At 46.3% G+C, this 18,753-nt stretch overlaps 1 protein-coding gene across 1 annotated transcript; it reads left to right on the plus strand.

The window, feature by feature from the left end:
- Window positions 1-10,489: 10,489 nt before the first annotated feature.
- On the plus strand, window positions 10,490-15,917 carry LOC127931315 (foot protein 1 variant 1-like). The gene is made up of 2 exons (XM_052523350.1): window positions 10,490-11,426; window positions 15,832-15,917. Exons 1-2 carry the CDS (start codon window positions 10,490-10,492, stop codon window positions 15,915-15,917), a joined length of 1,023 nt encoding a protein of 340 aa, XP_052379310.1.
- Window positions 15,918-18,753: the final 2,836 nt, after the last annotated feature.

Consider the following 18,753-nt stretch of genomic DNA (forward strand, 5'->3'; position numbering starts at 1 on the left):
CTAGTGGGAGGACCACACAACATGTCTATTAAACTGTCCTGAGTCCTAGTGGGAGGACCACACAACATGTCTATTAAACTGTCCTGAGTCCTAGTGGGAGGACCACACAACATGTCTATTAAACTGTCCTGAGTCCTAGTGGGAGGACCACACAACATGTCTATTAAACTGTCCTGAGTCCTAGTGGGAGGACCACACAACATGTCTATTAAACTGTCCTGACTGTCCATGAGTCCTAGTGGGAGGACACACAACATGTCTATTAAACTGTCCTGAGTCCTAGTGGGAGGACCACACAACATGTCTATTAAACTGTCCTGAGTCCTAGTGGGAGGACACACAACATGTCTATTAAACTGTCCTGAGTCCTAGTGGGAGGACCACACAACATGTCTATTAAACTGTCCTGAGTCCTAGTGGGAGGACCACACAACATGTCTATTAAACTGTCCTGAGTCCTAGTGGGAGGACCACACAACATGTCTATTAAACTGTCCTGAGTCCTAGTGGGAGGACCACACAACATGTCTATTAAACTGTCCTGAGTCCTAGTGGGAGGACCACACAACATGTCTATTAAACTGTCCTGAGTCCTAGTGGGAGGACCACACAACATGTCTATTAAACTGTCCTGAGTCTAGTGGGAGGACCACACAACATGTCTATTAAACTGTCCTGAGTCCTAGTGGGAGGACCACACAACATGTCTATTAAACTGTCCTGAGTCCTAGTGGGAGGACCACACAACATGTCTATTAAACTGTCCTGAGTCCTAGTGGGAGGACCACACAACATGTCTATTAAACTGTCCTGAGTCCTAGTGGGAGGACCACACAACATGTCTATTAAACTGTCCTGAGTCCTAGTGGGAGGACCACACAACATGTCTATTAAACTGTCCTGAGTCCTAGTGGGAGGACCACACAACATGTCTATTAAACTGTCCTGAGTCCTAGTGGGAGGACTACACAACATGTCTATTAAACTGTCCTGAGTCCTAGTGGGAGGACCACACAACATGTCTATTAAACTGTCCTGAGTCCTAGTGGGAGGACCACACAACATGTCTATTAAACTGTCCTGAGTCCTAGTGGGAGGACCACACAACATGTCTATTAAACTGTCCTGAGTCCTAGTGGGAGGACCACACAACATGTCTATTAAACTGTCCTGAGTCCTAGTGGGAGGACCACACAACATGTCTATTAAACTGTCCTGAGTCCTAGTGGGAGGACCACACAACATGTCTATTAAACTGTCCTGAGTCCTAGTGGGAGGACCACACAACATGTCTATTAAACTGTCCTGAGTCCTAGTGGGAGGACCACACAACATGTCTATTAAACTGTCCTGAGTCCTAGTGGGAGGACCACACAACATGTCTATTAAACTGTCCTGAGTCCTAGTGGGAGGACCACACAACATGTCTATTAAACTGTCCTGAGTCCTAGTGGGAGGACCACACAACATGTCTATTAAACTGTCCTGAGTCCTAGTGGGAGGACCACACAACATGTCTATTAAACTGTCCTGAGTCCTAGTGGGAGGACCACACAACATGTCTATTAAACTGTCCTGAGTCCTAGTGGGAGGACCACACAACATGTCTATTAAACTGTCCTGAGTCCTAGTGGGAGGACACACAACATGTCTATTAAACTGTCCTGAGTCCTAGTGGGAGGAAACATAAATGTCCTGTCCTGAGTCCTAGTGGGAGGACCACACAACATGTCTATTAAACTGTCCTGAGTCCTAGTGGGAGGACCACACAACATGTCTATTAAACTGTCCTGAGTCCTAGTGGGAGGACCACACAACATGTCTATTAAACTGTCCTGAGTCCTAGTGGGAGGACCACACAACATGTCTATTAAACTGTCCTGAGTCCTAGTGGGAGGACCACACAACATGTCTATTAAACTGTCCTGAGTCCTAGTGGGAGGACCACACAACATGTCTATTAAACTGTCCTGAGTCCTAGTGGGAGGACCACACAACATGTCTATTAAACTGTCCTGAGTCCTAGTGGGAGGACCACACAACATGTCTATTAAACTGTCCTGAGTCCTAGTGGGAGGACCACACAACATGTCCTATTAAACTGTCCTGAGTCCTAGTGGGAGGACCACACAACATGTCTATTAAACTGTCCTGAGTCCTAGTGGGAGGACCACACACATGTCTATTAAACTGTCCTGAGTCTAGTTAAACATGTCTATTAAACTGTCCTGAGTCCTAGTGGGAGGACCACACAACATGTCTATTAAACTGTCCTGAGTCCTAGTGGGAGGACCACACAACATGTCTATTAAACTGTCCTGAGTCCTAGTGGGAGGACCACACAACATGTCTATTAAACTGTCCTGAGTCCTAGTGGGAGGACCACACAACATGTCTATTAAACTGTCCTGAGTCCTAGTGGGAGGACCACACAACATGTCTATTAAACTGTCCTGAGTCCTAGTGGGAGGACCACACAACATGTCTATTAAACTGTCCTGAGTCCTAGTGTCCTGAGTCCCTAGTGGGAGGACCACACAACATGTCTATTAAACTGTCCTGAGTCCTAGTGGGAGGACCACACAACATGTCTATTAAACTGTCCTGAGTCCTAGTGGGAGGACCACACAACATGTCTATTAAACTGTCCTGAGTCCTAGTGGGAGGACCACACAACATGTCTATTAAACTGTCCTGAGTCCTAGTGGGAGGACCACACAACATGTCTATTAAACTGTCCTGAGTCCTAGTGGGAGGACCACACAACATGTCTATTAAACTGTCCTGAGTCCTAGTGGGAGGACCACACAACATGTCTATTAAACTGTCCTGAGTCCTAGTGGGAGGACCACACAACATGTCTATTAAACTGTCCTGAGTCCTAGTGGGAGGACCACACAACATGTCTATTAAACTGTCCTGAGTCCTAGTGGGAGGACCACACAACATGTCTATTAAACTGTCCTGAGTCCTAGTGGGAGGACCACACAACATGTCTATTAAACTGTCCTGAGTCCTAGTGGGAGGACCACACAACATGTCTATTAAACTGTCCTGAGTCCTAGTGGGAGGACCACACAACATGTCTATTAAACTGTCCTGAGTCCTAGTGGGAGGACCACACAACATGTCTATTAAACTGTCCTGAGTCCTAGTGGGAGGACCACACAACATGTCTATTAAACTGTCCTGAGTCCTAGTGGGAGGACCACACAACATGTCTATTAAACTGTCCTGAGTCCTAGTGGGAGGACACACAACATGTCTATTAAACTGTCCTGAGTCCTAGTGGGAGGACCACACAACATGTCTATTAAACTGTCCTGAGTCCTAGTGGGAGGACCACACAACATGTCTATTAAACTGTCCTGAGTCCTAGTGGGAGGACCACACAACATGTCTATTAAACTGTCCTGAGTCCTAGTGGGAGGACCACACAACATGTCTATTAAACTGTCCTGAGTCCTGAGTCCTAGTGGGAGGACCTGTCCTGAGTGTGGGAGGACCACACAACATGTCTATTAAACTGTCCTGAGTCCTAGTGGGAGGACCACACAACATGTCTATTAAACTGTCCTGAGTCCTAGTGGGAGGACCACACAACATGTCTATTAAACTGTCCTGAGTCCTAGTGGGAGGACCACACAACATGTCTATTAAACTGTCCTGAGTCCTAGTGGGAGGACCACACAACATGTCTATTAAACTGTCCTGAGTCCTAGTGGGAGGACCACACAACATGTCTATTAAACTGTCCTGAGTCCTAGTGGGAGGACCACACAACATGTCTATTAAACTGTCCTGAGTCCTAGTGGGAGGACACACAACATGTCTATTAAACTGTCCTGAGTCTAGTGGGAGGACCACACAACATGTCTATTAAACTGTCCTGAGTCCTAGTGGGAGGACCACACAACATGTCTATTAAACTGTCCTGAGTCCTAGTGGGAGGACTACACAACATGTCTATTAAACTGTCCTGAGTCTAGTGGGAGGACCACACAACATGTCTATTAAACTGTCCTGAGTCCTAGTGGGAGGACCACACAACATGTCTATTAAACTGTCCTGAGTCCTAGTGGGAGGACCACACAACATGTCTATTAAACTGTCCTGAGTCCTAGTGGGAGGACCACACAACATGTCTATTAAACTGTCCTGAGTCCTAGTGGGAGGACCACACAACATGTCTATTAAACTGTCCTGAGTCCTAGTGGGAGGACCACACAACATGTCTATTAAACTGTCCTGAGTCTAGTGGGAGGACCACACAACATGTCTATTAAACTGTCCTGAGTCCTAGTGGGAGGACCACACAACATGTCTATTAAACTGTCCTGAGTCCTAGTGGGAGGACCACACAACATGTCTATTAAACTGTCCTGAGTCCTAGTGGGAGGACCACACAACATGTCTATTAAACTGTCCTGAGTCCTAGTGGGAGGACCACACAACATGTCTATTAAACTGTCCTGAGTCCTAGTGGGAGGACCACACAACATGTCTATTAAACTGTCCTGAGTCCTAGTGGGAGGACCACACAACATGTCTATTAAACTGTCCTGAGTCCTAGTGGGAGGACCACACAACATGTCTAATAAACTGTCCTGAGTCCTAGTGGGAGGACATGTCACACAACATGTCTAGTTAAACATGTAAACCTGAGTCCTAGTGGGAGGACCACACAACATGTCTATTAAACTGTCCTGAGTCCTAGTGGGAGGACCACACAACATGTCTATTAAACTGTCCTGAGTCCTAGTGGGAGGACCACACAACATGTCTATTAAACTGTCCTGAGTCCTAGTGGGAGGACCACACAACATGTCTATTAAACTGTCCTGAGTCCTAGTGGGAGGACCACACAACATGTCTATTAAACTGTCCTGAGTCCTAGTGGGAGGACCACACAACATGTCTATTAAACTGTCCTGAGTCCTAGTGGGAGGACCACACAACATGTCTATTAAACTGTCCTGAGTCCTAGTGGGAGGACCACACAACATGTCTATTAAACTGTCCTGAGTCCTAGTGGGAGGACCACACAACATGTCTATTAAACTGTCCTGAGTCCTAGTGGGAGGACCACACAACATGTCTATTAAACTGTCCTGAGTCCTAGTGGGAGGACCACACAACATGTCTATTAAACTGTCCTGAGTCTAGTGGGAGGACCACACAACATGTCTATTAAACTGTCCTGAGTCCTAGTGGGAGGACCACACAACATGTCTATTAAACTGTCCTGAGTCCTAGTGGGAGGACCACACAACATGTCTATTAAACTGTCCTGAGTCCTAGTGGGAGGACCACACAACATGTCTATTAAACTGTCCTGAGTCCTAGTGGGAGGACTACACAACATGTCTAATAAACTGTCCTGAGTCCTAGTGGGAGGACCACACAACATGTCTATTAAACTGTCCTGAGTCCTAGTGGGAGGACCACACAACATGTCTATTAAACTGTCCTGAGTCCTAGTGGGAGGACCACACAACATGTCTATTAAACTGTCCTGAGTCCTAGTGGGAGGACCACACAACATGTCTATTAAACTGTCCTGAGTCCTAGTGGGAGGACCACACAACATGTCTATTAAACTGTCCTGAGTCCTAGTGGGAGGACCACACAACATGTCTATTAAACTGTCCTGAGTCCTAGTGGGAGGACCACACAACATGTCTATTAAACTGTCCTGAGTCCTAGTGGGAGGACCACACAACATGTCTATTAAACTGTCCTGAGTCTAGTGGGAGGACCACACAACATGTCTATTAAACTGTCCTGAGTCCTAGTGGGAGGACCACACAACATGTCTATTAAACTGTCCTGAGTCCTAGTGGGAGGACCACAACATGTCTATTAAACTGTCCTGAGTCCTAGTGGGAGGACCACACAACATGTCTATTAAACTGTCCTGAGTCCTAGTGGGAGGACCACACAACATGTCTATTAAACTGTCCTGAGTCCTAGTGGGAGGACCACACAACATGTCTATTAAACTGTCCTGAGTCCTAGTGGGAGGACTACACAACATGTCTATTAAACTGCTGTCCTGAGTCCTAGTGGGAGGACCACACAACATGTCTATTAAACTGTCCTGAGTCCTAGTGGGAGGACCACACAACATGTCTATTAAACTGTCCTGAGTCCTAGTGGGAGGACCACACAACATGTCTATTAAACTGTCCTGAGTCCTAGTGGGAGGACCACACAACATGTCATAATATAATAATAATAATAAACTGTCCATTTGGCAGACGCTTTTACACAACATGTCGACTGTCCAGTCATGGGAGGCATACATTCTCCTGACGTATGGGTGGTCCTGAATCGAACCCACTACCCTGGCGTTACAAGCGCCATGCTCTATTAAACTGAGCTACAGAAGGACTAACATGTCTATTAAACTGTCCTGAGTCCTAGTGGGAGGACTACACAACATGTCTATTAAACTGTCCTGAGTCCTAGTGGGAGGACCACACAACATGTCTATTAAACTGTCCTGAGTCCTAGTGGGAGGACCACACAACATGTCTATTAAACTGTCCTGAGTCCTAGTGGGAGGACCACACAACATGTCTATTAAACTGTCCTGAGTCTAGTGGGAGGACCACACAACATGTCTATTAAACTGTCCTGAGTCCTAGTGGGAGGACTACACAACATGTCTATTAAACTGTCCTGAGTCCTAGTGGGAGGACTACACAACATGTCTATTAAACTGTCCTGAGTCCTAGTGGAGGACTACACAACATGTCTATTAAACTGTCCTGAGTCCTAGTGGGAGGACCACACAACATGTCTATTAAACTGTCCTGAGTGGGAGGACCACACAACATGTCTATTAAACTGTCCTGAGTCCTAGTGGGAGGACTACACAACATGTCTATTAAACTGTCCTGAGTCCTAGTGGGAGGACCACACAACATGTCTATTAAACTGTCCTGAGTCCTAGTGGGAGGACCACACAACATGTCTAATAAACTGTCCTGAGTCCTAGTGGGAGGACTACACAACATGTCTATTAAACTGTCCTGAGTCCTAGTGGGAGGACTACACAACATGTCTATTAAACTGTCCTGAGTCCTAGTGGGAGGACTACACAACATGTCTATTAAACTGTCCTGAGTCCTAGTGGGAGGACCACACAACATGTCTATTAAACTGTCCTGAGTCCTAGTGGGAGGACCACACAACATGTCTAATAAACTGTCCTGAGTCCTAGTGGGAGGACCACACAACATGTCTATTAAACTGTCCTGAGTCCTAGTGGGAGGACCACACAACATGTCTATTAAACTGTCCTGAGTCCTAGTGGGAGGACCACACAACATGTCTATTAAACTGTCCTGAGTCCTAGTGGGAGGACTACACAACATGTCTATTAAACTGTCCTGAGTCCTAGTGGGAGGACCACACAACATGTCTATTAAACTGTCCTGAGTCCTAGTGGGAGGACCACACAACATGTCTATTAAACTGTCCTGAGTCCTAGTGGGAGGACTACACAACATGTCTATTAAACTGTCCTGAGTCCTAGTGGGAGGACTACACAACATGTCTATTAAACTGTCCTGAGTCCTAGTGGGAGGACTACACAACATGTCTATTAAACTGTCCTGAGTCCTAGTGGGAGGACCACACAACATGTCTATTAAACTGTCCTGAGTCCTAGTGGGAGGACTACACAACATGTCTATTAAACTGTCCTGAGTCCTAGTGGGAGGACCACACAACATGTCTATTAAACTGTCCTGAGTCCTAGTGGGAGGACTACACAACATGTCTATTAAACTGTCCTGAGTCCTAGTGGGAGGACTACACAACATGTCTATTAAACTGTCCTGAGTCCTAGTGGGAGGACCACACAACATGTCTATTAAACTGTCCTGAGTCCTAGTGGGAGGACCACACAACATGTCTATTAAACTGTCCTGAGTCCTAGTGGGAGGACTACACAACATGTCTATTAAACTGTCCTGAGTCCTAGTGGGAGGACCACACAACATGTCTATTAAACTGTCCTGAGTCCTGGTGGGAGGACCACACAACATGTCTATTAAACTGTCCTGAGTCCTAGTGGGAGGACCACACAACATGTCTATTAAACTGTCCTGAGTCCTAGTGGGAGGACCACACAACATGTCTATTAAACTGTCCTGAGTCCTAGTGGGAGGACCACACAACATGTCTAATAAACTGTCCTGAGTCCTAGTGGGAGGACCACACAACATGTCTATTAAACTGTCCTGAGTCCTAGTGGGAGGACCACACAACATGTCTAATAAACTGTCCTGAGTCCTAGTGGGAGGACCACACAACATGTCTATTAAACTGTCCTGAGTCCTAGTGGGAGGACCACACAACATGTCTATTAAACTGTCCTGAGTCCTAGTGGGAGGACCACACAACATGTCTATTAAACTGTCCTGAGTCCTAGTGGGAGGACTACACAACATGTCTATTAAACTGTCCTGAGTCCTAGTGGGAGGACCACACAACATGTCTAATAAACTGTCCTGAGTCCTAGTGGGAGGACTACACAACATGTCTATTAAACTGTCCTGAGTCCTAGTGGGAGGACCACACAACATGTCTAATAAACTGTCCTGAGTCCTAGTGGGAGGGACAACATGTCTAATAAACATGTGGGAGGACCACACAACATGTCTATTAAACTGTCCTGAGTCCTAGTGGGAGGACTACACAACATGTCTATTAAACTGTCCTGAGTCCTAGTGGGAGGACTACACAACATGTCTATTAAACTGCATGGTGTCCTGAGTCATAGTGGGAGGACCACACAACAGTCCTGAACAAGGCAGTTATCCCACTGCTCCTAGGCCATCAAGAATGTGTTCTTAACTGATTAACCTCGTTAAATAAAATTTAAAAAATATATAAATATTGTATGTAAAAATGATACTGTATTTTATGTTAATAGCATTGCTCAGAGCAAGATTTAGTTTGACAAGTTATACATTGTTTTTCTCAAAAAAAGTAGGTGTTCAAGATCATTGACACCCTTAATTAAAGATTCTTATAAAGTAGTCAAATGTTTAGCATTTGGTCCCATATTCCTAGTGCCCAATGACTACATCAAGAGTGTGACTCTACAGACGTACAGGCGTGCAGTTGCAGTCTGTTTTAGGTGTGTTTCAGGTTGTTTTACACCCAATACAAATGAATGGCAAATAATGTATTGCGTCACTTTCATTGGACAATACTACAGACTCCACTTCTCTTATTGGTCAATACTACAGTCCTATTCTACTATTGTTCAATACTACAGCCACCTGTTCTCTTATTGGGCAGTACTACAGTCACCTCTTCTCCTATTGGTTATTACTACAGTCACCTGTTCTCTTATTGGTCAATACTAAAGTCACCTCTTCTCCTATTGGCTATCGTCACTTTCATTGTAAATGAGAATATAATGTGTTTCTAAACAGGCAGACAGACAGACAGACAGACAGACAGACAGACAGACAGACAGACAGACAGACAGGCAGACAGACAGACAGACAGACAGACAGACAGACAGACAGACAGACAGACAGACAGACAGACAGACAGACAGACAGACAGACAGACAGAGAGAGACAGAGAGAGAGAGAGAGACAGACAGACAGACAGACAGACAGACAGACAGACAGACAGACAGACAGACAGACAGACAGACAGACAGACAGACAGACAGACAGACAGACAGACAGACAGACAGACAGACAGACAGACAGACAGACAGACAGACAGACAGACAGAGAGACAGACAGACAGACAGACAGACAGACAGACAGACAGACAGACTTCAACACAGGCTGTTATATGCTAACACGATTACAGATACTCCTAACTGAATCGTGAATAATGATGATTCGAGACAGTTACAGAGGGTCAAAGATCTTACCCACAAGAGATTCTAGCTTCTGGTGTTATTGGTAATGGTGAGAGGTTAAAATGGGGGTAAGATCTTTAAATCATTCAGGAATATCAATAATCATGGTAGGATCCACATTAAATTAGAAGTGTTTAGAAATATACTTTATTATTTTCATAAAAATTGACTCAAATGACACAATACACGATCGACCAAACATTTTTATTGGACACAAAATAATCTGAAACATAATGAATCAAAAAGTGTCCAAAACACAGCGAAGGTTGGTCACCAGTCCAAAACACAGCGAAGGTTGGTCACCAGTCCAAAACACAGCGAAGGCTGGTCACCAGTCCAAAACACAGCGAAGGTTGGTCACCAGTCCAAAACACAGCGAAGGCTGGTCACCAGTCCAAAACACAGCGAAGGCTGGTCACCAGTCCAAAACACAGCGAAGGCTGGTCACCAGTCCAAAACAGCTATACCATGCTGGTCATCCACCAGAACCAGCTATACCATGCTGGTCATCCACCAGAACCAGCTATACCATGCTGGTCGGCCACCAGAACCAGCTAAACCATGCTGGTCAGACCAGCATGGACCAGCATGGACCAGCGTGGACCAGCGTGGACCAGCATGGACCAGCATGGAGCAGCGTGGACCAGCGTGGACCAGCATGGACCAGCGTGGACCAGCATGGACCAGCGTGGAGCAGCATGGACCAGCGTGGAGCAGCATGGAGCAGCGTGGAGCAGCATGGACCAGCGTGGAGCAGCATGGACCAGCGTGGAGCAGCATGGAGCAGCGTGGACCAGCGTGGACCAGCATGGACCAGCGTGGACCAGCATGGACCAGCATGGACCAGCATGGACCATCATGGACCAGCATGGACCAGCGTGGACCAGTGTGGACCAGCATGGACCAGCGTGGACCAGCATGGAGCAGCATGGAGCAGCGTGGACCAGCATGGACCAGCATGGACCAGCATGGACCAGCATGGACCAGCGTGGACCAGCGTGGACCAGCATGGACCAGCATGGAGCAGCGTGGACCAGCGTGGACCAGCATGGACCAGCATGGACCAGCGTGGACCAGCATGGACCAGCATGGACCAGCATGGACCAGCATGGACCAGCGTGGACCAGCGTGGACCAGCATGGAGCAGCATGGAGCAGCGTGGACCAGCAGGGACCAGCGTGGACCAGCATGGACCAGCGTGGACCAGCGTGGACCAGCGTGGACCAGCGTGGACCAGCATGGACCAGCGTGGACCAGCGTGGACCAGCGTGGACCAGCATGGACCAGCGTGGACCAGCGTGGACCAGCATGGACCAGCGTGGACCAGCATGGACCAGCATGGACCAGCGTGGACCAGCGTGGACCAGCATGGACCAGCGTGGACCAGCATGGACCAGCATGGACCAGCGTGGACCAGCATGGACCAGCATGGACCAGCATGGACCAGCGTGGACCAGCGTGGACCAGCATGGACCAGCGTGGACCAGCATGGACCAGCATGGACCAGCGTGGACCAGCATGAAATGTATGTTGGTCTATGCTGTTGTATTCAGGAGGGACCAGCTTGATGTAGTCATTGGAATATGGGACAAAAACAGGAAACTTTTGACCTCTTTATTTATAGGGGGGTCAAAATCTCTTTCTGTGTTATATTACTATAAAATATATGTTTTTTAAAATATATATATATATATTCGCATAATATATATCTCATTGTCATTATCTCATTGTCAGCCTTGGTTTTCTCAAATGATTGCCTCGCATGGTTCACCAACTACTTCTCTGATAGAGTTCAGTGTGTCAAATCGGAGGGTCTGCTGTCCGGACCTCTGGCAGTCTCTATGGGGGTGCCACAGGGTTCAATTCTTGGACCGACTCTCTTCTCTGTATACATCAATGAGGTCGCTCTTGCTGCTGGTGAGTCTCTGATCCACCTCTACGCAGACGACACCATTCTGTATACTTCTGGCCCTTCTTTGGACACTGTGTTAACTAACCCTCCAGATGAGCTTCAATGCCATACAACTCTCCTTCCGTGGCCTCCAATTGTTCTTAAATACAAGTAAAACTAAATGCATGCTCTTCAACCGATCGCTACCTGCACCTACCCGCCTGTCCAACATCACTACTCTGGACGGTTCTGACTTAGAATACGTGGACAACTACAAATACTTAGGTGTCTGGTTAGACTGTAAACTCTCCTTCCAGACCCATATCAAACATCTCCAATCCAAAGTTAAATCGAGAATTGGCTTCCTATTTCGCAACAAAGCATCCTTCACTCATGCTGCCAAAAATACCCTTGTAAAACTGACCATCCTACCAATCCTCGACTTTGGCGATGTAATTTACAAAATAGCCTCCAATACCCTACTCAACAAATTGGATGCAGTCTATCACAGTGCAATCCGTTTTGTCACCAAAGCCCCATATACTACCCACCATTGCGACCTATACGCTCTCGTTGGCTGGCCCTCGCTTCATACTCGTCGCCAAACCCACTGGCTCCATGTCATCTACAAGATCCTGCTAGGTAAAGTCCCCCCTTATCTCAAATCAAATCAAATCAAATTTTATTTGTCACATACACATGGTTAGCAGATGTTAATGCGAGTGTAGCGAAATGCTTGTGCTTCTAGTTCCGACAATGCAGTGATAATCAACAAGTAATCTAACTAACAATTCCAAAACTACTGTCTTATACACAGTGTAAGGGGATAAGGAATATGTCCATAAGGATATATGAATGAGTGATGGTACAGAGCAGCATACAGTAGATGGTGTCGAGTACAGTATATACATATGAGATGAGTGTGTAGACAAAGTAAACAAAGTGGCATAGTTAAAGTGGCTAGTGATACATGTATTACATAAGGATGCAGTCGATGATGTAGAGTACAGTATATACATATGCATATGAGATGAATAATGTAGGGTAAGTAACATTATATAAGGTAGCATTGTTTAAAGTGGCTAGTGATATATTTACATCATTTCCCATCAATTCCCATTATTAAAATGGCTGGAGTTGGGTCAGTGTCAATGACAGTGTGTTGGCAGCAGCCACTCAATGTTAGTGGTGGCTGTTTAACAGTCTGATGGCCTTGAGATAGAAGCTGTTTTTCAGTCTCTCGGTCCCAGCTTTGATGCACCTGTACTGACCTCGCCTTCTGGATGATAGCGGGGTGAACAGGCAGTGGTTTGGGTGGTTGATGTCCTTGATGATCTTTATGGCCTTCCTGTAACATCGGGGGGTGTAGGTGTCCTGGAGGGCAGGTAGTTTGCCCCCGGTGATGCGTTGTGCAGTCCTCACTACCCTCTGGAGAGCCTTACGGTTGAGGGCGGAGCAGTTGCCGTACCAGGCGGTGATACAGCCCGCCAGGATGCTCTCGATTGTGCAGCTCCCTGGTCACCATAGCATCTCCCACCTGTAGCACACGCTCCAGCAGGTATATCTCTCTAGTCACCCCCAAAACCAATTCTTTCTTTGGCCGCCTCTCCTTCCAATTCTCTGCTGCCAATGACTGGAACGAACTACAAAAATCTCTGAAACTGGAAACACTTATCTCCCTCACTAGCTTTAAGCACCAGCTGTCAGAGCAGCTCACAGATTACTGCACCTGTACACAGCCCACAAATCATTTAGCCCAAACAACTACCTCTTTCCCTACTGTATTTAATTTATTTATTTATTTTGCTCCTTTGCACCCCATTATTATTATTAGTATTCTTCTACTTTGCGGAAGGGCCGTAGCGATACGTTATTATTGTGTCTCATACTTACATTTAGCAGATTTAGTCTCATTCTTCCATTGCAAATCTACCATTCCAGTGTTTTACTTGCTATATTGTGTTTACTTTGCCACCATGGCCTTTTTTGCCTTTACCTCCCTTATCTCACCTCATTTCCTCACATCGTATATAGACGTGTTTATACGGTATTATTGACTGTATGTTTGTGTGTAACTTTGTGTCGTTGTATCTGTCGAACTGCTTTGCTTTATGTTGGCCAGGTCGCAATTGTAAATGAGAACTTGTTCTCAACTTGCCTACCTGGTTAAATAAAGGTGAAATAAAATAGAATAAATAAATAACAATTATTATCAAGGGAGTCAATTATTTTCGTACCCCACTGTAAATAAAACACATGAAAATCTAGTTTTTCACTGCACTGGTCCTTTAACGCTAAGTGAATATGACCATTGCCTTGTTTAGCGAGGTGATCCTCCAGAGAGAGGCTTTCCTCCAGAGAGAGGGCACAGGTCAAGAGTTTGAAGCTTGTTGAACCAATCACTTTTTACTGGAGGTCACCACCCCGTTACCTCCTACCACCAACCACACACACACACACACACACACACACACACACACACCATGCACAGAGCCGCTCAGAGGGGAAACCATTTATTGTTCTGGGTTACGAGCTGCTGGTTACACTGTTAGGACCTGAATCACACGCATGCACGCACACGCACACACACACACACACACACACGCACACGCACGCGCACGCGCACGCACAGCCAGACACAGCCAGACACACACACACACACACACACACACACACACACACACACACACACACACCGCTCAGAGGGGAAACCATTTATTGTTCACAGCTGCTGGTTACACTGTTAGGACCTGAATCACACATGCACCCACACACACACACACACACACACACACACACACACACACACACACACACACACACACACACACACACACACACACACACACACACACACACACACACACACACACACACACACACACACACACACACACACACACACACACACACACACACACACACACACACACACACACACACACACACACACACACACACACACACACACACACACACACACACACACACACACACACACACACACACACACACACACACACACACACACACACACACACACACACACACACACACACACACACACACACACACACACACACACACACACACACACACACACACACACACACACACACACACACACACACACACACACACCCTCTCTCTCCGGGTCATCCAGGGTTGCAGTGAGCAGTTCTTTCCCTGGTAAAGTCTTTATTCTGCAGCTTTCTATTCATAGAAACTAACTGTTCTTATGAAGATATAAAATATAATTGGCTTTTATTTATCCTGGAGATGTGAAATATGAACAGAGAGTCAGTCGCCATCAGAGTTACAACAGACTGAGGACAAACTTTTAAGATATAACAACTCGGAATAACATTCATGAAAGTTGAATGTAATTGAATTCATAATAATAATAATATTTCATATTCGAGGGAAAATGTGTGTGTGTGGGGGGTGCAACACCTTGGTTTCTGTAACACCTTGATTTTCTCCAAAACAGAAGCGAGCCAGACTCAGCACCCATTTAGGTTCTCTCCCTGCTTGAAAATACATTCATGTCCAGTAATTCAAACTATCATAATTATAACCACTATATGTTGGCATTGACTTGATTCAAATGTCCATATTATAGTCTCTTGCTCGGGCACATGAGGTTTTCTTTTGCCTGATAAATTGGGTTTGTAACACAGTGTTACAATTGCCCCCAAAATGAGGTCATTTTAAGTTGAATTATACAAATCTCAACTGTAACGAGTGACTAATCCCTTTGAAAACGGCCTATGCGGCATTACTGTAATATGAGTCAAACGGTTATTCTAGTGTCAAAATTGACCTCAAAGTGTAAATAGGATCGTTTGGGTCATAAATTCCATCTCTTCTCTAAAACGGAGTTCGGAACCTCAACGCATCACAACGAGGAAATGAAGGTTGGGTTTGGGATTACAATTACGCCAAAACAAATCATGTCCCCCACCCCCCTTTTTTCGCCAAGCCTCACATTCATTTCCCTTCATTTAATGGGGCTCCGTTGTTTCATCAACCCCAACAGGTTCAAAGGATGTACAGATTGACCTCCACAGACAAAGTGCTATGGGTTGGCATGCCCTGCCCGACGGACCCCAGTATGTAGAATAAGTGCAAGTGACGGTCCCCAAGTCTGCACCAGTAACACTAGCTTGGTGTGCTGGTGGTGGTGAGTATACCAGACATATTGGAATATAAGGACCTCTCTGGTATAACTTAGCTAACGATGTTAGCTTACATTATTGCTGGTTATGGTCGGTAGCTATCTCTTGATAAAGCGAGGCAGGCTAGCTAACGTTATGTAGCGATGAAGCATAGCTCATTTTTTAAAATCTAACGTTAGCATCAATAGCTGGCTAGCTACCTCATTAAAACGTAGTTAGGATGTAGCTCATACAAGTTTACTGTGTCTTTTCTAGATACTGCTGGTTATGTTATGTTACCATTTGATAATGCCAAAGCTGCAGGCAAACTAGCTACAGGCTAGCTAACATTACGCTAGCTAACTAGATAACGTTAGCCTACAAATTTGATTTGCTAATGAGTTCATAGCCCATTCCAGTATGTTCTGTATGGTCTAGGGCAAAACTAAATAATGGCTGCAGGTATGGTGGTAGCTACCTCGTGTCTGAGTCTGACTAATACAGTGGACTAGCAGCAACAAACCATAACGCATCACCGTCCTGAAGCTAATCTGGAGCTGCAGTCAGTCTGCATCTGGGGCGGCAACGTAGCCTAGTGGCTAGAGCGTTGGATTTGTAACCGGAAGGTTGCGAGTTCAAACCCCCGAGCTGACAAGGTACAAATCTGTCGTTCTGCCCCTGAACAGGCAGTTAACCCCACTGTTCCCAGGCCGTCATTGAAAATAAGAATGTGTTCTTAACTGACTTAACTGGTTAAATAAAGGTAAAATTAAAAAAAAAAAAAAAAATCTGTAAAGCATAGAAGTATGGTTTCCACTAGTTACCACAGTGACAAAGTCAACATTTGCTATGTCTTGATTTAAGGTTAAGGTTAGGCATAAGGTTACCAGTGTGGTTAAGGTTACCAGTATGGTTAAGGTTAGGCATAAGGTTACCAGTGTGGTTAAGGTTACCGGTGTGGTTAAGGTTAGGCATAAGGTTACCAGTGTGGTTAAGGTTAGGTCACCAGTGTGGTTAAGGTTAGGCATAAGGTTACCAGTAAGGTTAAGGTTAGGCATAAGGTCAACAGTGTGGTTAAGGTTAGGCATAATGTTACCAGTGTGGTTAAGGTTACCGGTATGGTTAAGGTTAGGCATAAGGTTACCGGTGTGGTTAAGGTTAGGCATAAGGTTACCGGTGTGGTTAAGGTTAGGCATAAGGTTACCGGTGTGGTTAAGGTTAGGCATATGGTTACCAGTATGGTTAGGCTTAAGGTTACCGGTGTGGTCAAGGTTAGGCATAAGGTCAACAGTGTGGTTAAGGTTAGGCATAATGTTACCAGTCTGGTTAAGGTTAAAGGCTGGTCAATGACCCGATAAAGGTGCAGAACGCCTTTCAGAATCAGGATGAGAACTGATCAGAGACGAACGGGAGTCCATGGATTCGGAAGACATGGACTCCCGTTCGTCTCTGATCAGTTCTCATCCTGATTCTGGAAGGCGTTCTGCACCTTTATCGGGGAGATAAATTGGGCGGTTTTGGAGAATCTATCCACCACCATCAGGATGGTGGTGGAAACCCAGTGACCAAATCCAGGGATATATGGGACCAAGGGCGATGTGGAACAGGGAGTAGCTGAAAGAGGCCAGACGACGCTTGCCGCGTAGCTTGTCCGCACACACCATGCACGCTCAATGAAGGCCGAGACATCAGGAGCCATGGTAGGCCCCCAGAAGCATTGTCGGAGGAAAGCCAAGGTATGACGGACACCAGGATGACAAGGAAGCCTTGAGGAGTGAGCCCATTCCAGAACCTGAGGCTGGGCCGAATCAGGAACAACAGTTTTCCGCCACTTCCAGCCAGTGCCTCCACTCCTCCAAAGTCATCTTAAATAGTTCCTTTCCGCAGAGTTGAGACGATTTAACATGAAGGCACAGGGATGAATCTTTTGGTCCTTGATGGATCGTTGGGAAAGGACCGCCCCCACTCCTACATCGGAAGAGTCAACCTCAACCACAAACTGACGGGTCAGATCCGGATGGATGAAGGGGCATCGCTGCATCAGATCCACAAAAGCCCTGTACACTGCTGGGGACCATGTGAACGGTGCCTTGGGGGAGGTGAGTGCAGAGAGGGTAGCCGCCAGGGTGCCTTGGTCCCGAATGAAACGGTGGTAGAAAATAGGAAACCCCAGAAACCGTTGTAGCTGCACCCTGGACGTGGATTGTGGCCAATCCACCACAGCTTTCACCTTTTCCAGATCCATCTGGACATTCCCTTCAGCGATGACGTATCCCAGAAAGGAGATAGAGGAGCAGTGGAGCTCGCACTTCTTTTAAAAACAACTGATTCTCCAGGAGGCCCTGAAGAACTTGTCGAACATGAAGAATGTGTTCTTGGGAAGAACGAGAGAATACCAGGATGACGTCGAGGTAGACAAATAGAAAACGATTCAACATATCCCGGAGCACATTGTTGACCAGGGCCTGGAAGACTGCGGGAGCGTTGGTGAGTCCAAACGGCATGACCAGGTTCTTATAGTGTCCACTGTCAGTGTTGAAGGCCATCTTCCACTCTTCTCCTTCGCGTATCCGAACAAGGTGCAACTTCGGGAGCTGCCACTGGTCTGTCTGACGCCGCAAATTCAGCATTTGCAACTGGCTCGTCCGACGCCGACACAACTTCATCAGTTTAACTGCGTCCCTTTGGTTGTACTCGAGGTCAGCGTCGTCCCACTGCAAGTGCAGTGCATCGGGGGGCTGCCATATGGATTCCCTCGGTACTGGTGCTTATTCCATGCACCAGCTCCGGAACTTTACACCACT

This window comes from Oncorhynchus keta, chromosome 8 (genome assembly GCF_023373465.1).
Source record: "Oncorhynchus keta strain PuntledgeMale-10-30-2019 chromosome 8, Oket_V2, whole genome shotgun sequence".
NCBI lineage: Eukaryota > Metazoa > Chordata > Actinopteri > Salmoniformes > Salmonidae > Oncorhynchus > Oncorhynchus keta.